At 37.5% G+C, this 23254-nt stretch overlaps 1 protein-coding gene across 2 annotated transcripts in view; it reads right to left on the bottom strand.

Moving 5' to 3' along the window:
- Positions 1-15889: 15889 nt before the first annotated feature.
- Positions 15890-23254, bottom strand: part of LOC132828822 (AN1-type zinc finger protein 5-like) — a 33919-nt gene continuing 26554 nt past the window's right edge. For both annotated transcript variants that reach the window (XM_060845970.1, XM_060845971.1), the window contains exon 6: positions 15890-22473. In XM_060845970.1, coding sequence (XP_060701953.1) covers positions 22325-22473 — 149 coding nt within the window. In that variant the 3' untranslated portion in view covers positions 15890-22324. The remainder of the gene's footprint in view (positions 22474-23254) is intronic.

Raw genomic sequence — 23254 nt, forward strand, 5'->3', positions numbered from 1 at the left:
ACCTCAACATGACATCCCAACTTCTTTACACAAAAGCTTGAGCAATGAAGGCAAGTGTGCTGAATGCTTTCTTAACCACCCTGTCTAACTGGTGACACAAATTTCAAAGAGTTATGTACCTGAACATCTAGGTGTCTGTTCTACGCTACCCAGGTCCCTACCATTAATTGTATCACCAAAATGCAATACCACACATTTATCCAAGTTAAATTCCATCTGCCACTCAGCCCATTGACCTAATTGATCAAGATCTCATTGTAATCTTAGATAACCTTCACCATCCACTATGCCAATAATTTTGGTGCCATCTGCAAACTTATGAACCATACTTCCTATATTCTCATCCAAATCATTTACATAAATGACAAACAAAAGTGGACTCGGATACTGATTACTGCAGAACACCACCAGTCACAGGCCTTCAATCCAAAGATCGACCCTCCACCACCACCCTCTGTCTCTGACCATAAAACCAATTTTGAATCTAAGGGAAGCTGACCCTGAATGCCACATGATCTAACTTTACTACTTCGTCTCCCATGCAGAACCATGTCAAAGGCCTTACTAAAGTCCAAATAAACAACATCTACCTCTCTATCCCCATCAACCTTTTTTGTAACCTGTGAAAATTAATGTGGCACAAAAATTTGTGAGCCACTTCAGTCCAAATTTACTGATTTCTTGACTTGATGAATGATGCTTCCTCTGAACATTGAATAGAAATCGCAAGATAAACACTTTAGTTTAAAAAAAACTGTTCCATTGAATTTTATTGCTTTGTAAACAGCAATATAGAAGTTCAAATTCAATTCTTTATCAATGCAAATACATCGCTTTGAAAATGCTGGTCACATTAATAAACACTGATAAATGGTGCAGTTACTGTGAGCTAAATGTATAGCAAAGTCTCTGAGTGTTTTACTGTGTTCTCATTGCTTTTTTCTCCCAAACCTATTACCAGAACAAATGATGAACAGTATCAGAGTTGTGGACTTTCATGAATAAAATCATTGCCTTTTATATAGAGTCATAGAGACGTACAGCATGGAAACAGACCCTTCGGTCCATCCTGTCCATGCTGACCAGATATCCCAACCCAATCTAGTCCCACCTGCCAGCACCCCAGCCCATATCCCTCCAAACCCTTCTTATTCATATACCCATCCAAATGCCTCTTAAATGTTGCAATTGTACCAGCCTCCACCACATGCTCTGGCAGCTCATTCCATACACGTACCACCCTCTGCGTGAAAAAAGTTGCCCCTTAGATCTCTTTTATATCTTTCCCCTCTCACCCTAAATCTATGCCCTCTCGTTCTGGATCCCCCGACCCCAGGGAAAAGACTTTGTCTATTTATCCTATCCATGCCCCTCATAATTTAGTAAACCTCTATAAAGTCACCCCTTAGCCTCCGATGCTCCAGGGAAAACAGCCCCATCCTGTTCAGTCTCTCCCTGTAGCTCAGATCCTCCAACCCTGGCAACATCCTTGTAAACCTTTTCTGAACCCTTTCAAGTTTCGCAACATCTTTCCGATGAGAAGGAGACCAGAATTGCACGCAGTATTCCAACAGTGGCCTAACCAATGTCCTTTACAGCCACAACGTGACTTGCCAACTTCTGTACTCAATACTCTGACCAATAAAGGAAAGCATACCAAACGCCTTCTTCATCCTATCTACCTGTGATTCCACTTTCAAGGAGCTATGAACTTGCACTCCAAGGTCTCTTTGTTCAGCAACACTCCCTTGGGCCTTACCATTAAATATTTAATTCTTTCTCCGCATTAGAAAATACCGTAAATTGTTGTAAATTGTAAATAGTCCTTACAGTACTACAGTAGTGTAGTGCACCACTACAGTAGTGTACAAAATCCCATGCAAGGACTGCACAAACACTACATAGGTCAAACAGGAAGACAGCTAACAACCCGCATCCATGAACACCAACTAGCCATGAAACGACACGACTAGCTATCCCTAGTAGCCATACACTCAGATGACAAACAACACGAATTCGATTGGGACAACACCACTATTATAGGGCAGGCCAAACAGAGAGCAGCCAGGGAATTCCTAGAGGCATGGCACTCATCCATAAATTCTATCAACAGACACATCGACCTAGACCCTATATACCGGCCATTGCAGCGGACAGCAACTGACAACCGGAAGCGGCAGATTCAAACCAGTATAAATGCCGGAGGAATCAGCACAGAAGTGCTTCACAGGAGGCTCCCAAGCACTGAAGATGTCACCTAGAAAGGGGACGAAACGTTTGCGACAAAAACTCCCAGCTCGGCGAACAGAACCACAACAACGAGCACCCGAGCTACAAATCTTCTCACAAACTTTGAATACCGTAAATTGTCTAGTAATGGATAAACAGTGTGATAATTTAGCATTAATGGAGAAGTCAAGAGAAAGGGTGGAGGTAGAACTGTGTTGTCAGCTATATATGAAAATTAACATTACAATCTTCAGCCAACCTGTTGAGAGATGAGAGGAGCTGGCATTGTTCACCTTAGCCCAGAACAAGTTAAGAGGAGATTGAATGTAGCTTCAAAATAATGAGGGGTTTTCCTAGAGCAAGTAAGTTAAATGCTTTAACTGGCAGAAGGTTTGTACAAGGTTACAGATTTATAGGAACAGGAGTAGACCATTCAGCCCCTTGAGCCTCTTCCACCATTTAATGGGATCATGACTGATTGATGGCCTGACTCCATATACCTGTCTCTGGCCCATACCCCATGATACCTTTGATACATTTTTGTTCAGCAATGTCAGATTTCATTAACGTAATTGACCAAAGAACCAGAGCAGGGAAGAGAATTTTTATTTATACAGTAAGTTATTAGAATCAGAAAAGTACTGCCTCATTGTGTTGTAGAAGGAGATTCAATAGAAACCTACAACAGGGAAATAAATAAATACTTGAAGCATAATTGGAACAAGAGCAGATGAGTGAAAATAATGGGATCCTTCTTTTATGGTCTGAGTTGACTCACTATATGATGCTTACCGGAGGAGAAAGTGAGGACTGCAGATGCTGGAGATCAGAGCTGAAAATGTGTTGCTGGAAAAGCGCAGCAGGTCAGGCAGCATCCAAGGAACAGGAGATTCGACTTTTCCTGAAGAAGGGCTTATGCCCGAAACGTCGAATCTCCTGTTCCTTGGATGCTGCCTGACCTGCTGCGCTTTTCCAGCAACACATTTTCAGATATGATGCTTACCCTAATGCACAAGACATGAGGCAATGGTCAGCAGCAGAAAGGTTACAAGAAGATCTCCCCACCTCCCTAAACCTACAACTATGACAGTGGGATGAGAAGGCCATTTGCAAGTCTTCCCACCATAGAATTAATTGTGGCAGAGGTAGAAAAGGTCTCCCAGACAACTGGAAGCGGCAGATTCAAACCACTACAAATGCCGGAGGATAGATCACAGAAGCGCTTCACAGGAGGCTCCCAAGCACTGAGGACAAAACGTCTGCAACACAAATTCCCAGCTCAGTGAACAGAACCACAACAACGAGCACCCGAGCTACAAATCTTCTCCCAAACTTTGAAGATAGAACTATATACAGATCAGAGGGGTGAATGGATGGAGGCATAAATTTAGACACTAAGCAGTTGGACTAAACTGTCTATTTGTGTGCCATAAATTTAGTTGTAATTTTCTGTAATGCAGCTTGTCTAATCTCAGCTTGGCAGCATTTTGACTCAGCACTATATATGGTAGCAATTTCACACTTACACATTTCAATTGAATAGCAAGTTACAGTTTGCTTCATTTGTCACAAGTTAGTTAGCAACATTTTCAGCTTTTAGCCTTCACAGAACATTATTGCCACAGTGGAAAAAATTAGATAACAGTGCAGAAAGCAATCAATTCACAGATAAATTCAGAATCTTCTAGTGGAATTTATTAAAGATTCAGAATATCATTTTCATGAAACGCTAATTTTGCTCCAAAGCCTCAGATCAGCAAGTAACTAAAACAAACCTCAAATGAGGCAAAGTTATATTGTACATTTCTAGCATTTTAATGATTAAAATGAGAGCTTTTAAGTTTTTAGCAATAATATATTTCCACCCAATTAGAAACCAGCCCAATTAAAAACTCTTACCAATTTTTCCCAATAACTTTTGTCTATTGTAGAAGCCATTGTGTGGTTCTGAGTAAGATTGGGAATTTGTGGCTATAATCTTACAAGTGGTGTGTTCTTGATCACTCAGAAATATGTTGCAGTTGCACAAATTGCATGCATATTCAAACCCCACCGCTATCAAGGAAGGACAGAGCAGGCTAGATCCAGATAGGTCACGAAACAGAAAACACAATATTTAAATAAAATGTACCCGATGGAATTATGATATTTGAGGACATGTAGCCTGCAATAAATAAAACCAATATTGGATTTTGCTGACAATACCAATTGAGACTTGACAAACTGTGGTGAACTATAACAAACTTCAGGAAAACACAGACAGATTAGTGTGATAGGCAAATAGATGGCAGATTTAAATGTAACCATGTCAATGATATCATGCAAACACACAGTGTCTGTTTCCAATGATGACATCTAACTTTCAACTTAATCATCGCTTTGCTTGACCTTTCCCTTGAAAGCCTTATCAAAGTTAATCAATATCAGCACATAGAATCCTAACATAGGAATACTCGGAGTTTGCTATATGTTTTTGGGTTCTTGAATTAATTACAAGACCATAACATGTAAATACTTATGGAATATCTATTAGATTAAATGCTTGATTACATTATTGTAATGAGTGCAGTGTCACAGCACCTATGGTAAAGATAGTTTAAACTAGAATTGTCATGTTATAACTTAGACACAACCTTCAAATCCATCTACAGATAAAAATGGATACTTAAACAAATATGTCAAGATAATTACATTCTCAGTTCCAGTATAATTTCATGGGAAGATGAAGTGTCTTCATTGTAAGTAAAAGTCAAACCAAAAGAAGAGATTTTCAGACTTCAACTCAATGTGCAGTCAAAACATAGCTGTTCTGGTCAGTGTCGACTGATCCACAAAGGCATTAGTTTTAAATAAACTTCTCACTGCTGTCTGTGGGTCTGGAAAAGAGCTGTTATTGTTCATTATTACATGAAATGGAAAAGAATTATGATCTATTGAGAATCTATCAAGTAAGTGTAGTTTCACAGTAACCAACCCAATGTGTACAAGGCCATTCACAGCTCTCAATGTCTGCAAAACTATCAGAGATCTTGCTCCTGGCAAAATTTCCATACTGCTTAGTTCTGCTTTAAATTTAAAACTAATTGCTGGATAAATTTGGTGATTTTCTTTACATAGCCACTAAATCCTTCATTTGTCCTGTCTGATCTTAAACTAGCCTGTTTGCAATCTGTGTGTCTGTGACAGAGGTGAGCTTTGGACCACGTCTGCACCATCACAAAGAATACCCATTTTCACCACCGTATCATTGCCCTTCCTCACCTGCATCAGCTCATCTGAAACTAGGATCCCATACAAAGCTTTGTACTTTAGACTGATTATTTCAACCAATTCCTGGCTGGCCTCCCACATCCTTTCATGCTCTCTGTAAACCTGAAGTCATCCAAATCTCTTCTGCTCTTGTCCTGACTTGCACCAAGTCCTCTAAACTGACCATCTTTGCAGCTCACTAACCTAACTACCATAAGGTTACCAACTTTAAAAATAATAATAACTTTAAAATTGTTAGTTTGCAAATCCCTCCATAGCCTTAGCTCCCTCAATCTCTGCAATCTACTCCAGACTTGCAACCCCCTATTTCTAATCAACTTGTTCAAAGATGTTATCTGTCACACATCTCTGAATGTGGCACTTGAATCTGGGCAACCTGGCTCAGAGGTAGGAACACTACTGCTGCACCAAAAGAGCCCTACATTGGATTAGGAGTTTTGGATTACTAGTGACAATACCACTAACTACCCACAACTGTTTACATGCACTTCTCCCATTCTAGCCACCTGATTTTAATTGTTCTAGCACTGGTCACAATTACTTCACCCGTCAAAGCCCACAGCTCTGGAGTTCCCTATCTGAACCTCTTCCCTCCTTGAAAACATTCCTAATTTCCCTCGACTAAATTTGTGACCATTCTGTCTTAATGTCTCCTCGTGTGCTCAGTGGCATAGTTTGTGAATTGTTAGGTCGAAAATGTAATTATAAACAAGTTATTGTATGCATTCAATCCTAAATTGATGTCTCCAGTTTACAATCTATAATCTACAGTCACTGATGTTAACTACTCAAATCATAATCTCCAAGTAGTTGCTTGACAATATAGAACTTAATCATTGCTAAACAGACAAAGTCAAAACTTTTCAGCTTGCACTCAATAGGATCTATAGGGAGAGACTGAATAGGCTGAGGCTGTTTTCCCCGGAGTGTCAGAGGCTGAGGAGTGACCTTATAGAGGTTTATAAAATCACGAGGGGCATGGATAAGATAAATAGACAAAGTATTTTCCCTGGGATGGGGGAGTCCAGAACCAGAAGACGTAGGTTTAGGGTGAGAGGGGAAAAATATAAAAGGGACTTAAGGGGCAATTTTTTCACACAGAGGGTGGTGCATGTACGGAATGAGCTGCCAGAGGAAGTGGTGAAGGCTGGCACAATTACACCATTTAAAAGGCATCTGGATGGGTAGCTGAATAGGAAAGGGTTAGAGGGATATGGGCCAAGTGCTAGCAAATGGGACTAGGTTAGGTTCAGATATCTGGTCAGCGTGGATGAGTTTGACCAATGGTCTGTTTCTGTGCTGTACATCTCGATGACTTAAAATCATGATCTTTAGAAAGAAAGATGTCATACAATTTAAGATCACCATCATGTATGGTTACACTTTGGTTGACATTGATGTGCTGCTGGAACTGTTATCTATCTTACAGGACATGCTGGCGTAGTGAATAAATCATTAGAGTAGTAAATCAGAACCCCAGGCAAGTATTCTGGGGAAGGGGTTTTTGAATCCTATTGTGGGAGATGGTGAAACCTTAAAGACCTAAGGAGGATCAGAGCTCTATTGGACTTTGTGCCTGAAATTATCCAATAAATCAATGCTTTTCAACATGTAACATATTATTGATTGTAATTCGTCTGTTGATACACGTTTAGTTTATGCTGATCTTAGTTTGATTGTGGAAATAATATTTATTAAGTAGTTGAAATCTTGTCTTTTTTTAAAAAAGTCAGGGCTGTTCAGTAAATAGTCCTTTGGTTTTGATCACCATGAGGAACAAATTGCCACTCCACACAGATCAAGTAAATGCTAATATTAATCTTCAACCTTTTGTAGAACAAATCTACTAAGTGTAGAGTGGGTATTAAGCCCCCGACGCAGCAGTGAAAAGGTTAGAAACACATTAATGCCTTTGATCGATATTATGGTCAGATATTGGTTCTTGTATTCATACAGTGTAGTGTGTGAAGCAATTTACCATTCACAACTAGGACATGGATTTAAATTCAAAATCCATTTTAAAGTTTTTTTAAAAAAAAGTCAATAGGGATGCTTTATGTGCATAGTGGATGTCTTGTTAGTTTGTCCATATTAGTCCCTATAAAATATACCACAGAGTGTGCTTCATGTTGGCTCAGATTTCTAGAGGCTTATTAACTATGTACACTACATGACATTCCAGAACTATATGTGCATTCTGGGTTATATGCTACAGATTCCTATTACCTACATAGTTGGCTGGCTGACTAGCAGACTGCTTACTAACAGACTGATTATGTCTAGTGAGTAAGATTGAGATCACTTATATTTGAGCATCACACTTTCTGATGTCACATACTTGTCTTAATGATGCCAAAGATCTGTTTAGCAGATAACACATCAGAATCAATAACCTTATGAAATTCACAGGAGATGCTGCCACAATATGGAGCCCACTGGGTCATATGTTATTAAGCCTACATCTAGTGTTTCATAGAGTTAAAATGTTCAGCAAGACCAAGTGTTCACAGCTTGAATTTAAGTTTAATCATCACCTTACCAGCTCAATTAAATATCTTGTCATGTTTGTGTAGATCATGTTGCAAGATGTAATTTTCCACAGATTCTTTACACCTTGTAGATTAAATTTACTCCTTTAAGCCTGACTAAGACTAAAATAAAATTAACATATTCAGCAGTGATTCGGTGATTTCAAAAATATGAACCTCACAAATACTGCAGGGTCATGCAATATCAGAGCCCAGTGTTCACAGTTCAGATCCAACAATGTGTTAAACAACAAGACCTCACATTACATTGAATATTTTAGAATTTCAACTAAATACACGATGCTGTATATTGAAAGCATATAGGTACAACAGCACTTAGTTCTTTTATATTGCCATATTTTCCTTTAATTTTAAACTTCAAAACAAAAATCAACAATTGTCATTGTTTGACAACATTGGCTGTGGGTTTTCCCAACACAAATGTTTATCTTTTTATTCAATATCACCAACACTCATTTATTCCTGAACACACTTACTAAAGGCCTGATTAGGACGTTTAGGCTTAATATCAGATCCTTGGCATTGCTGTCAATTTAGCAATGTTTAGTGAACCTGTAAAGTGTTTACTCTGATGTTGTAAATAAGACTGCCTCAAACAGATTTTAAACAATTCCTGTACTCCTGCAACTACTGGTAACAAAACATTAAAAAGAAACATAAAACTAACCGTCTTCCATATATTTACTGTCACCTATGGGCTGCATAAAATTAACTCTTTACAATGGCAGATTGGAAAAGTGATCATCTTATGTTGCAGAGTGGACACCTGTAGATACAAAACCCTCGTCACTTCGTCATTTTGTCATTAGTTGAATACTTTTTGTTAATCATCCCTTCTAATTGAGCTTGTGTCTTAACTGAGATCAGAAAAATTCAGGAAGGACTTGAATAGAATTGAGGCAATGATGGACTGCTAAGACAAACACAGCTCTGTACAAGACACAGCTGGCTGGCTATGTGAAGTGCAGAGAACTTGCTAACATCGCAGACTAATTCTGGGGTTCGGTGGTAAAGTGGGTTTTGTCTTATAGGTAAGGATCAATTTTCAAGTAGCATTTCACACACATCATGGCAACGTTTTGTTTTCATCCTTCACTTCCTTTTAATACACCAGGCCACCCTGTTCTCACCCAAACAGTTTTGCTATTAATTCAGCACTGTCACAATTGATAGGCATTAGCTTGCCTCCTTGAGAAAGTAGCTCAATTATCTCAAGGTCAGAGGGGAAAAGAGTGACTGGTTTTCCTTGCTAATTTTGTTCTAGAAAAAAAAATTCAACCACAATTTATTGATTTCTCACAAAATTGTGACATCTGAAATGCTGTTTGGTGGTTTCGTCTTTGCACCAGGAATATTTTTCCTCTTGTTTGATGAATCCAGTTTCAATATAAAGTTTTAGCATTGACAGTCTCAATGATGAAACAGCTTTTGCAGGAGTTTGAAAGCTTGGTTTTCAGTGTTGAATTGGAATCCCTCGTAGACTTTTAACTAGAATTTTAAAAGCCATAGAATCTTGTGGCTTTATTCTCTTAAGTACAAAGTGTATTTTCTGCAATGCTGTTTGTGTTGTAAATTTTTTTATACTTCAAATCTTCAATTTTTTTATGCAAATTCAATTATGTAGTTGTGCTATTTTGCAATTTCAAAAAACTTTACAATCTTCTCACCCCAGTGTTATCAAAATCGAACAATGATGCCAGTTTCTAATATTACTCCTGAATGATAAGCAAGCTCATGTGGGAACTGAAATAGTTGAGCCCAGTATTGGCAACACATTGCAGATCAAAACAGGATTTCGTGGACTCAGCCAACCAAGCCCCAAGTCATGACTAGTGGAGCTGAGGAGAAGAATGAATGAAGCACAAAAGCCGTATTTGCTTTGTGCAGCTGAGCAAGGTTCGAGTTCAGAAGTGCAACAATAGAAGTTGGAAGTTAATTATCTGTGGAAAGTTGAATTTTTTTTCCTAAGAAGAGTGTTGGAGTACAGTTTCCAAAATACCTGGAAAGAAAAGTCCAGAGTAGGAGAGTAAACAACCCAAAAGAGAATCATTGAGATGTCAATGATGAAACAGCTTTTGAGGAAGTTTGAAAGCTCGGTCTTCGATATCAAATCCCTTGTAGAGTTTTAACCGTAATTCTAAAAGCCATAGAATCTTGTGGCTTTATTCTCTCACGTGTCTTAAATCTCACCTTGCCAACCATTTAAAAAACGTTGACTACCCCTAGCCAGATCTTAACATAGATTTATTAATCTAGTCCAGATTCAGATCACTTTCAACTACCAATTCTTTCAGACCTATATATCTATAGAAAATCAAATTTTCACATTAGAATACCCTCAGTCCTTCTCAATTTGTTTTCCAAATTAGTAGCTTTAAGCAAACCACTTGATTTAAAGAAAAAGTCAAATTTAGATTAATTTAAAAGGATGATTATGGCATGTGCTTAAAAAGGTAATGTCTTATATGCTAAAATATATAATTATGCAATTAAATATTTCTCTTATCCAGCTACAGCAAGCAAGATAATCAAACAAACATTCTTAGGACTCAGGTTGTTAAGTGAAACATGCCATGAGAATATTACAAGCAAATGGGGAGGTCTCTGGAATTACGTAAAATCTCTCAAGATAGGGAAGTGGAAAGGGGAGGTCTAGTGTGTCAGCCATGACTTTATACATGAATTCAAGACCAATTTTATGTTCTCATTAATTTATCCACTTGTCCAGTATCAAATTATTACTTAAGCAATTGTGCCAGTTAAAATACATCTCAGAGCATGCTTGCTTTTTAGGTTCAGCAAGTCTCATTTTGTTAGTATCCCCATCCCTTTCCCGTTAACCTCCTTATACTGATTTGGACATGCCAACAGGTTTAATTGGAAGCACTAGCTTTCAGAGCACCGCTCCTTCATCCGGTGGTTGTGGAGTGCACAATTATAAGACACAGCTCCTTACACTGAGGAATTGGAAAAAAAAGTGATGAGGCTGTAGTGGAAGGCATAGGTGAAAGGAAAAAAATCCACAACTCCCACAGGTTCAGAATGCTAAGAGATTCCAGACCTCATGCAAGCAGGGAGTGAGAAGTGAACAGTCTAAAAAAGGTAAATTGGGGAAAGAGAAACAAATCAGAAACAAAGTGATACAGAAGGCAGCTATTTGTACCAGATGACAAATGTGATTTGGGGCAAAAACGTCAGCAAAAATCAACTCCTAACCAAACATTTAAAAAGGACTTTAAGATACAAATCTGTGATATCAAATGGGAGCTGTTGGAAAAAGGGACAAAGAAATGCAAAGTCACAACTCTGTTCTAATAGGCAGACTTTATCCTGTGTTTTAACCTTGAGAATGAACTGACTATCACCTCTTGACTTTACTATAATCAGTCTGTTCTTTTGTTACTACCTTGTTTTCCTCATCTCCTGATCAATTCATCCAATCTACTCTGCTTCCTTTTATAAGGACATCACTCCAAGTCACTCAAAGACACTGACTTTGAACTTTCATTTAGTGCCATTTGCTAGTGCTCTTGTAGTTACTAATTTGTCCTTGCCCAGTCCAGTTTATCTACATGCTGTCCGTGTGGCATAATTGAAACATAGACTGCAAATGTAGACAAATTAAACACGTATCTACTTCAGTATCATCTCTTTCAGCCCTACACTGCAGCTGAATTATAATGATCTCATCTATTGTCCACTTTTTGGATAATCAGGGATTTCTTCCTATTATTTACTTAGAAGGATGAAACTTTCAATTTCAGTCCCGTTATCAACCTCGCTATGCTATTTGACTTTACATTGAGATTCCCATCCATCATTATCTACTTCCACTTTAAGAGCACCAGGTTCTTCCCCCACCTCAACCTAGACCTGATAAAAATTTGTAAAATAATTAAAGGTATAGAGTTACTGTCAATTGTCTTTTTCCTCAGATGGGACATTTAAAGACTAGGGAGCACATTCTTAAGGTGCAAAGAGAGCAATTTTTTTTTTAAAAAGTATTTTTTTAAAAAAAGTGGTTTGCATATGGAATGAACTTCCTGAGAAAGTGGTGGATGCAGATACAATTATAATGTTTAGAAGACATTGGACAGATACATGAATAGAGAAGATTTGAATGGATATGGGCCAGGAGCAGGCAGGTGGGACTAGTTTAGTTTAGAATAGTGTTCAGCCTGGACAAGTTGGCCCGAAGGATGTGTGTCCGTGCTGTATGACTCTATCTACTTCTGAAACCATCATCCATACTTTAGTTATGTCTGGGTGCAACTATTTCAATGATTCATTGCTGGCCTGTCATCGCTGATGTGATTGTTTAAAACTGTTGCCTGTACCCTGACTCACCAAATTCTGATTACTGTCTTATATTTGTCCAGGGTCCAACAATACCAGATTTCAAAATTCAGAACCTGGTGTTATCATTCTTACTCCCATCATGAATATCCTGTAGTCGTCAAGATAACTTCCATTCTGACCTGTTGTACATTCCCAATTTCCTTAAATCATAATAGCTGTGCATTTCACTATCTATAATTTCTAACCTGAACCTCCTTTTAAACCTACTTAGTGGTTAAGTTTTTGATCAGTGCCAACATCTTAAATTTGTCTTCAAACAAGCTTCATAACATTCATGTGAAATAGCTTTCAAATGTTTAATGATAAATTCGTTTAAAACAAAATAGCTACTCTTGTTGAATCACTAAGTCCCTACATTACTCGTACACCATGAACTCAAGTTTACTGCTAAGTTATGCAGTTATTGAAGACTGTTACTCATTTGGGAACTTGGGAGGTAGAAGTGGTATTGTATTTTTTAGCAAGCCAATTCTTGAAAGTTGATTGCAAGGTTAGAGTAGGCATGACCAATAATTGAGGAGGGATATTTGTCAGCCAGTGTGAAGTAGATAGAATTCGAAAATTACATAAATTTTTACATCAATGAAGCACTTCATTGAATCTCAGTGCAAGGTTCTCCATGATGATACTTTGGAATATGTTTAATTAACCAAGCCACTGAACATAAAGGTGAAAATCACATGAAACCAGGCTATAGTCCAACAGTTTTATTTTAAATCATGAGCCTTCATGGCATAGCCCCTTCATCAGGTGTGGTAAGAGGGAAGCACACCGAACACCATTTATGGGCAGATGGTCAAATGATCATACAAATGGTGTGAATAGAGTCTCGAATAAGTCTCCACAGGATGTTGGACAGTGAAAGTAAAATGTTAATAGCTGAACATCTGAAGGGGTGACCTATAATCAGATTAAAATGAGGCAGAGAGATGATTACAAAAATTAAAAAAAAAAGGTGGTGCTGGAGACAAACCAAATGACTGGAATAACATGGAACAAAAACAAACAGAAGCTGCTGGAAAAGCTCAGCAGAGCTGACAGCAACTGAGAAGAAAAACCTGAGGAAGGCTGACTGGACCCAAAGCATTAACTGATTTTTCGTCACAGATGCCGTCAGACCCACTGAGCACCAACCACACCCCCGATTTACAGGATCTGCAGTGGTCTAACCAAAGTAATAAGCAATCCAAAACTGTACAAACTAATTAAGGTAGAGAGAGCATAACAATTTATCAAGTGGAGTGTTAAAATAGGACAGTAAGGAAAGCTTTGATTCAGAATTGTGGTGGGGTCACATGTAGCATAACATGAACCCAAAATCATGGTTGAGGCTGTGTGCATAGATATGGAACTTAGTTATCATTTTCTGTTCAGTGATCCTACACTGTTGTGTATCTATCTCGAAGGCTGCCTTGAGGACGCTTACCTGAAGATCAGAAGCTGAATGTCCTAAAGTGTTCCCTGACTGGAAGGGAACATTCCTGTTTAGCAATTGTTGCAGTTTCCATTCATCCATTGTCATAACACCTGTGTGTTCTCACCAATATACCATGCCTTGGGGCATCCTTGCCTGCAGCATGAGAGAGACAACATTGGCCTCGTCCAGAGTACCTGCTGTGTACTTGGCTGTTCCCACTGTGATGGTAATATCCAGGTCTATGATCTGACGTTTCTTGCAGAGGTTGCTATGGTAGGGTTGTGTGGTATTGTGGCCAATGCTGTCCTGAAGGCCGAGTGGTTTGCTGCAAACGATGGTCAGTTTAAGGTTTGACAGTTATTTGAAGGCAAGAAGCGGAGGCACACGGGTGATCTTGGTGAGATGAGAGTCATCATGGAGGGCAATGCTGAAGGCTGTGAAGAATGTGGTGTAGTCTCTCTGGTCTGGAGATATATAAGCGAGACCACTGCAGGCGCTATAACAAAATATGTATGGACACTGCAACAATTGCGAGACAGGAATGTTCCATCCCAATCAGGGAACATTTCAGTGGTCAAGGACATTCAGCTTCTGACCTTTGGTTAAGCGTCAAGGCAGCCTTCAAGATACCCAATGATGCAGAATCACTGAGCAGAAACTGATAGCCAAGTTCCATACTCATGGAGAAAGCCTCAGCGTGATCTTGGCTCGATTACATGTGACCTCACCACACTTCTTTATCTGTAAAACTGTCCTTATTTGACACCATCACCTTGATGAACTATGAACTCTTAACAATTAATTTGTAGTGTTGGATCACTTATTACTTTGGTTAGACCCTCAGCACGTGAGTCATACCTATCATGTTAGTCCATTCAAATAAGAACAAAGAACTGCAGATGCTATAAATCAGGAATAGGAGCAGGAGTTGCTGGGGCAGGAGCTTGGTGGGTTTGGCAGCATTTGAGAGGAAAGATCAGAGTTAATGTTTCAAGTGTGGTAATTCCTCCTTCTGGTTTCTCTTCCCAGTTGCTGTTGGGTCTGCTGGGCTTTTCCAGCAGCTTCTGTTTTGTTCCAGGTTATTCCAGTCATTTGGTTTGCCTCCAACACCACCTTATTTTTATTTTTTTTGTAATTATCTCTCTGCCTCATTTAACCAGATTACGGGTCATCCCTTCAGTTGTTATTCAGTTATTAACACTTTGCTCACATCATCTAACACCCTTGGTCACGTGCAGAGAATCATTATTCAACACTCCACTCACACCATTTGTATGATCCTTAGATCATGCTATTCATGAAATTCCATGTTGTGTGCTTCTCTTTCACTACGTCTGACTCAGGTACTATGCTCCAAAAGCTTGGTCATTTCAAATAAGTCTGTTGGACCATCCCATGACATCAGGTTATTTCTGACTGTCCACTCAAGTCCAATAGCAGCCCTCCACATCATGTCAAGTTGGATTTATGTATGTATTTTGCCAACATCCAGAGTCTATTAGAGGAACCGTCATGATTTCAACTAAAAATAGTCGTCATCAAATCAGGTCTGCTTAAAAATCAATGAGCCAAAACAATTATGGTAAATGTATCAAGTCCTTGTACAAATAACTCCAAACATTGAAGTCACTAATTTGCTAAAATAATTTCCACAAAATCAAATGGGAAATGCAATGTCTAACGTACCAGTTTCTATGTACAGGTCAGTAAAGAGTTTGTGTTACCAAGATCACACCTGTCCAATAGCCTGTGGTTTCAGTTACACTAAAAGTAAATGTCATTCATTTTGTATAAATAATTCAAATGAACTGGGACAATTCACTCTTCCCTTAGATCACAGCCAAGGTTTTCTAAGAAGATTTGCTAATTGCATTGAGTAAATTAGATCTTATTATTTTAGCATTTTAAAATATGGCCATAAATAAAAAATAACCAGTTACAATTTCTCTTGCAATGGGGAAATAAATGAACTACACAGTACTCATCTGTACAATAGTTTATTTACACATTACAACATTTCCAAACACAAACATGTATTACTTGAATATAATAAAAGTGTGCTCTGTACAAATTCAAAATCCTAGAGTTTTAGTGATAATTAATGTACAAATGCAATATACTGTAAAATAACTAAAGTAAAGGAAGTGCATGCAGCAACTAAAACAGAAGCTTGTATTTTGCTGGGTAAAAAACTGCATGTTGAAAATAGTACTTTTAAAGAGAGAACTCATGAAATAAGTTCTTTTAAATAAGTCAACTATCCATGTTGCTTAGTTTTGAGCTGGCAAACAAAATATGTAGTGATATTTTGCCACAACCAGACATCACCAACCAGCTTTTGCTGGAGTGCCACATTTTCATCAATATACAGATCCATTTCCACCTTCAAAAGTGTCATGGAAACTTGATTCCATTTTAAACATTTATTCACATGACACATCCAAAAACCCTATTCTTCAAAAAAATCTGACTGGGGATCTCACTAGTCAGCAGGCAATGCGCCTCTACAGCATTAATATTCCTATCAATGAGTCAAGTACAGAAATCAACTTGCTTTTCACCCAAGCCCTTTTGAATAAAAACGAGTAGAGGGACAGAGTCAGGCAAGTTAAGAGCACTGAACATGTCACAACATATTTCAATTGCTAAACTCACCACATTTTATCAAAGCAAAGGGAAACGCGAGTGGACTTCAGTGCTGTCTCCAAGCCAAGTGAATACATGAATGTCCTGATTTCACTAATCAGTTTGAATTGGTCAGCATATTCAAAAAAAATCGCTTCTGGTACTGTCAATCTAAACATGAGACTCTAGTAAGACAACTTAAATTTTAGCCTTTGATGTTTAAGCATGTACTCACATCAATTCATTTTCACTACTTTTTTCTTTCCTGCCATAAAGTAGCTGCAATGAAGTTCCACTAAGAATCTAGCCCATTATAAAATCATAAACTCATCAATGTTCGAACATGAGAAATACAAGGAACTGAAATAAAAATCTGCTCAGGTGAGAATTTTAAAATGCTGCATCTCCCATTATACTACTGTCAATGTTAATATGTGCCTCAGATTATACACTAAGCAATATGGATAGCATTTTATAGGTAAAATTAACCACACTACAATTAATGCAGCAGGTATATAAATGAGGAATTTCAGAAAATTCAATTAAAGCTGAATAATGTTTCAGGAATTCATAAAACCTCAATTTTCCAAAAGTATTTTGATAACTATGCATAATACAAGTTTCAATTTACATATTATAAATTTCACATTCTGAACAGGTGTCTGATGGACAGATATGTGCTTGTATATCCCTTACTCAAAAATGATAACTAGAATTTTTTTTAATATCAGTAACTCCAACATGGTATGTGTTTAATTTTTTAAGAATCTAGGGTACTGCATTTTAAGTACTTGCACACATGCTTGGCAAAACATTACCTCTTTGAATTTCAAACTCAACAATCAGATAACCAAGTATTTCACAGTTTCAACTTATTTTGCATGAATCGGCAGTACGAACAGTTTACTAAACTGGGGTAAGACCTCACTACATTGCCTGTCTCAACCATCAACAGTTTTAGTTACTGGAAAATAAAATTTTAATCAAAGTGTCAAATTCAGCAACTGAATCATGTTTATATTCGTCAAATTCCATCTTTATTTATGTCAAGCAAAGACAGGTGGCCCGTTTTACTTGGCATTTAAATGTGAAATACTAAACAAAGCTGCAGATATCACTTTTTCTAATCAACTCCAAAAACATTTACAATATAGCTTAAGACATTGCTCAGAACTCAATTACATGCATTGAGACAAGCTCATTTCCAAATACTATCATTTAATCTAATCAGCACCAGTAAGCAAATTAATAATGCAAGTGTATGATAAGTTCAGCAACTTCAACAATTTAAAAGATGGTCAGAAACTGGCTCCATTAGTAGGCACAATTGCATAATTATGTTACTTAAGAGTGCACTGTAGGAATCTGTGTATGGCAAGACAGACAGCTATAAGAAAAGCTTTTAATTAAATACACATCATTCCATTATAAGCTCATTATTCTGAGGTCTTCACTAGCTCCAAATTAACAGCCATTCCCAGCCAGCTGAAGGGGTGATGTATTACTGAGTGTCCTGTGGTAGCAGGTGTATGGCCTGGAAAAGGGAGAGGAGTGGAGAAATCATGTTGAGATTGAGAAGAGGGGAAATAAAACATAGTAACAGACTGTTAATCGGGGGAGGGGGGGGAGGTGAAATGAATTTGAAAAAGAACAGAATAAATAATAACCAATGCCAACAGTGGAGTGACAACTTTTTTTTAAATCCTCAAGTGAATGTTGATTCTTTGAGTCTTTTAGGTGATGGTATAATTTCATTAGGTCAAAAGACTAATACACGTATTATAAAAACATCTGAAGGGAAACAACCAGTATTATATCTCTGAAAACTTCTAATTCTTCATATTTAGTAAGTGAATGCCATATCATATTCTGATATTAAAATATCCAGCATAAAGATTATACCATACGTAATTTTCAATGGGGAGAAGGCATGCATGAACATTTCAAAAAGACAAATCAACATAAATGACATTCACAATGACATATTTGCAATTTCTGATATTGCTGACGTGCTGAACTTCTATACATTGGCATATTATGTTAAATTAGTTTTATTACCAATTTAACAAGAACAAAGTCAGGAAGATAGGCCTATTCAAACAGAAATTTACAGAGCTGGCCAACATTTGTGATACCAGAGAAACTCATTCAATCCAAACCCATTCCAGACGTTCAGCACAATTTAAGCTGACACACAGCAAGGGAGTGCAGCACCGTTGGAGATGAAGTCTTTTAAAAAGAGATAATGGACTGCAACCTCAACTGCTGGTCTTCAGTTCAAATGGATGTAAAAATCCCATCCACAATTTGAAGACAACCAGGAAGCTCTTTCCATCTTCTGGTCAATATTCCACTCAAATACCACCCCTCCCTCAAAGCAAAAAAGGTTATTCATCCAGCTGCTGTTTGTGAACATCTTGCTATCTGGAAACTTGCTGGTAAGCAAGACAATCACCTGTTTTATTGCACGTAACGCACTTCAGGATGTTCGAGAGCCACAGTAAGGTGCCATGTACATTCTTAAACTCAATTAACTTATCAAGTTAATTCAAAATGTAATTGTGCTCAACAAAACCTCTGTGCAGCTTTATTAAGATGCTTTTCTTCATATTACTGGAAAACATTTTTTTGAAGAAAACAAAGTCAATAGGAGCAGACTTAAATTTAAAGTCTTTTTTCCATCACTGGTGCCACAATTAAACAAGTATCGTGAATTAACTGACTGGTACTTTGATCGGCTAAGATTCTTTTCAAAACTAATCTTGTTTGCATATGCAACATTCATTTTGTGGATGGTCAACATCTTCTGAAGTTCAGAGAGGACACAGATTACGAAGTTGCTTGATACAATAAGTCCAATTAGATATTGGAAATGAAAAAACAGTATAAGAAAAACAAGATATTCAATGTGATTAACAAATGTCTATTAATTCTGTTCACAATCACGATGTACAGAAAATACCTAAAAATAAGTGGACTCAATTTATAAATTATACAGTACAAAGAAAACTAGTTTAATCTTCTTTTAAAGCTTGTACAAAGACTAGTTCAAGATAGACAACCTCATATTAAAGCAAATTCATGGATTTAAAAAAACTTTTAATAAAATATTGTGGTTGGTTTGTATTCTTTAATTTTCTGTAGCGTTGGCTTGGTTTGATACTGTCACCATCCCAAAAAATGAATATTCTTTTGCAAAATATTACATCTTCATAATTAGTTTACAAATGCTGGATGCATTTTTAAAATCTGGAGGTACAACATACTTATATGTAATTCCCAATACAAGTATGACCCTATTGCAAGGTGCACCAGTACTAAAATGTCAACAGTAGTGCACTGGGGTTGCTTTCAAAACACAATTAGCCCCATTCCAGCCAGAAATGTGCACCACTAAATTCAGGACACAAAGTTCTGTAGAAGCATCTTGGGATTTCTGGAGACAAATCTGAAACTAGACCAAATAAAAGCTGAGAAAGAAACTGATATCCAAGGTGATCCTTTCAAGTTTATAGATCACCAGAACCTAAATTGGGATATACGCAGTGATATTTTACAGCAATTCCTTGAGACTGAAAAGTTGCAGTTTGGAAAAGGGGAGGTGCAATACTGATCTGATTTAATGCGTTCCGACAATACTGTAAATACATTTAACATCAACCAACTTTGTAAGAAGCTGCTTTTTATTGGTTGCATTTGGCAGTTTAAAATAAGTCATTTTGATTGGAGTACATATTTCAATTGCATAGGAGCTATAGTTTATTTTCAAAAATTAAGTGTTTCACCTATTTGATATTGCTGGTGTATTCGAATACAGCAGATTTAGATTTGCGTTCTTCCGTTATGCATTGAGAATCCAGCATAGAAAGGCCAATAAAATGTAAAGTCATTTTATGCATTCAATGCAATAAAATTTAAGTTAGTCGCCAGACTTGTGAAGGAGGGAATCTGACCAAACCACAAAAATCTTTTCAGTTTGCTATAACATGGATCTTGTGCAGCTTAAAACAGAAGTATATTCTATTCAATTGCCTCATAATCCTAATTTGGATGAAAAGATAGCGATACACTTACCAATGTGACCATCCATTTGGTTTAGAGGTTCTGGCCACACTATGAACTCTGGGTTGCTTGGACCTCTAGGATACCCTGCTAACCATCATGATTCCTTGAATTATAACAATTATGGCCACTTCACAAGAATGTATTTCCCTTTTAGGCAAACAACGAACATAAATCATTCTCAATGGGATTACAAGAGATCAGATTTTGATACACAATGTTGGACGATGGGTCAGCATTTCAATTAGATTTTCCCCATAATTTGTATGTACCAAGATGAGCAAGCAACAGCTGATAAAACGCTAACAGATTAGTCTCTTGGTTTGGTGCAAGATACAGTGAAAGGCTACAATTGGAGCATGTGCACAACATGTGGTCAAAACTTCAGAACTCCAGAGCTAAACTAACATAACTGAAAACACTCCAAGCAAACTACAATATATTATCATTTATATCATACTTTCATTAAAAGGAGAAAGAAAGAAAATAATGGAGGGTAAAAGCACACAACCAGCACCCAAAGCACTCAGTCATCAATATGTCTTCCACCATATCCCTTACCCATTTACAAGTTTAAACTGTACATTGTTATAAAGTGAATAACTATCAAAGCTGAAATAGCTACTAAAAGAGAAAAAAAAAAACTGGTAAAAGACTGCAACACTGCAATTTATTTGCACGTAGCTCAGCTTGAAGTGTGCAGTGAACCGGACCACACCCGAACCAGTGTCACATCTCATTAGAGACAGAATCACTTTTTCTTGCTCTGATTTTGGCTCAATTTAAAATAAATCTGGCTCTGATAGAACCAATGTTATTCATTCAAAATTCAGTAAAGGCCATTTCAATAATACTGAAAAAGTGTCATTTTCAGGCCTGAATATTTTTTCCTGTCTTTTTAAAGCCATGGTGTGGCGATTTCCACATATATGTTTATATTAAAAAGGTAGGTTGTGTTGTGTTGATATAATCCATCACAGTAAACCCAGGACACAGCAAACTAACCAAAAAGAGATACTGTCCCTCTGACTTGTCTGGGTAATGACCCCTTTGGCTAACTTCCTACTGCCCTAAATACCCATAAAAAAATACCTTTTTAGAAATTGTGTTATGAATAGCATTTCTATACTTACCTATGTGAATGCACCTTTATTTGAACTAAAAGCAGCTATGATACACAGGATAGTGTATGATATTTGCTATTTTTAGCTTTTAAAATTAACAGAGGTAAATGAAATCAGTTTACTAGACTGATTTCAGTATCATCTCTTGTGTACCATGGCTGCTTTTAAGACCATCATTCATTCTCAAACGTATTGCACAACTCCAAATGCGTGCAATATATCGACAATTACCTGAGGGGAAGAGGTACATATCACCTAGATCAAACACACAGAACAAGTTCACAGCTCATTTTAAAAAAAGGAGTATGCCAATGAGGTCATTACTCAAGTTTCTGTAAAGGGGCATAAGTACCTACAGGCACATAAATGGGTACACTGGCCTGGTTCCCTGCAGACTTGATCTCAGTAGATTATTAAGACAGAAGGCACAGTCAAAAGGCCACTGCTGAAAAAGGAATGCTCACATGGTACAGTTCACCTTGTTCCTTTGCTGGTTAAGTTTCTATTGTTGATAATATAGTTTTCTTCATTGTACCACAGAGCAAATTTCCATCAGCAGAAAGCCATTGACTAAACCATCTGCCAATCTCATGCCTAGTTGTTTGCACAAAAACAGGTTTTGTCTTAAGCCGGGCTCTTCAAGATACCATGCTGGATTTTCCCACAATGTCTTGCTACAATATAGCAGTTCATAATTTCTGAATTTTTTCAGCAACCACAATGGGATTCTCTTTCCTGATCTTCTCTGCTGCTTCGGCCTTGTAATCATAAGGACAGTTGTGTTTATCAGAGTAGCGATGAAGTCCACAGAAAAGATTTCCACAACGACAATCAAATCCTGTTGGGACAAATATAGGGTCAGTCTTCAAAAATAAAGCTCAGCTTGGTCCACAGTTTAATAATACATACTATTATCTGACAATGGAGGTGGGATATAAAAAACCCACTTGCTATAGAAAGGAGTTGAAAACTATATGATTTGTAGTTTGTAGATCTGAACTGAAAAGCTAGTGGTAGTAGCTGAGCTTACTGGTCAGGGAAATGATAGGAGTGGGAATGAGTGAAAAAAAGAAAAATGTCAAGATTTGAAATTTCTCAGGTAGATAGCGAACTTTAAAGTGTTACAATAATATTTGTGTATTTGACGTGCTCCTAGACCCTGTTAGCAAGCACGGGAGAGATTTATTTCAAATATATAAACACATAAGATACACATTCATCAGGTGGGACTAGTTTAGCTTGGAAACATAGTTGGCATGGACAGGTTGGACTGAAGGGCCTATTTCAATGCTGTATGATTATGACTCCATGTCAAATGAATACTTGGTCTGTGATTCAGGTTATAAGTTTCAATCTTCTCCAAAATTGCAAACTTTTGTGAAATATTTATTTTGAAGTTGTCAATCTACAGAAAAACAATGGTTCTTCCTTAGGATAGCAGATTGTTTTGAGAAAAGAATAGTGTGGCAAAACAAAAAGCTTTTAGTTAAAGATTAAGCTTTAAAAAGAATGGCTTCAGGTCATAGAGTTATAGAGATATATAGCATGGAAACAGACCCTTCAGTCCAACCCTTCCATGCCGACCAGATACCCCAACCCAATCTAGTCCCACCTGCCAG

The sequence above is a fragment of the Hemiscyllium ocellatum genome, chromosome 28, assembly GCF_020745735.1.
Source record: "Hemiscyllium ocellatum isolate sHemOce1 chromosome 28, sHemOce1.pat.X.cur, whole genome shotgun sequence".
NCBI classification, from domain to species: domain Eukaryota; kingdom Metazoa; phylum Chordata; class Chondrichthyes; order Orectolobiformes; family Hemiscylliidae; genus Hemiscyllium; species Hemiscyllium ocellatum.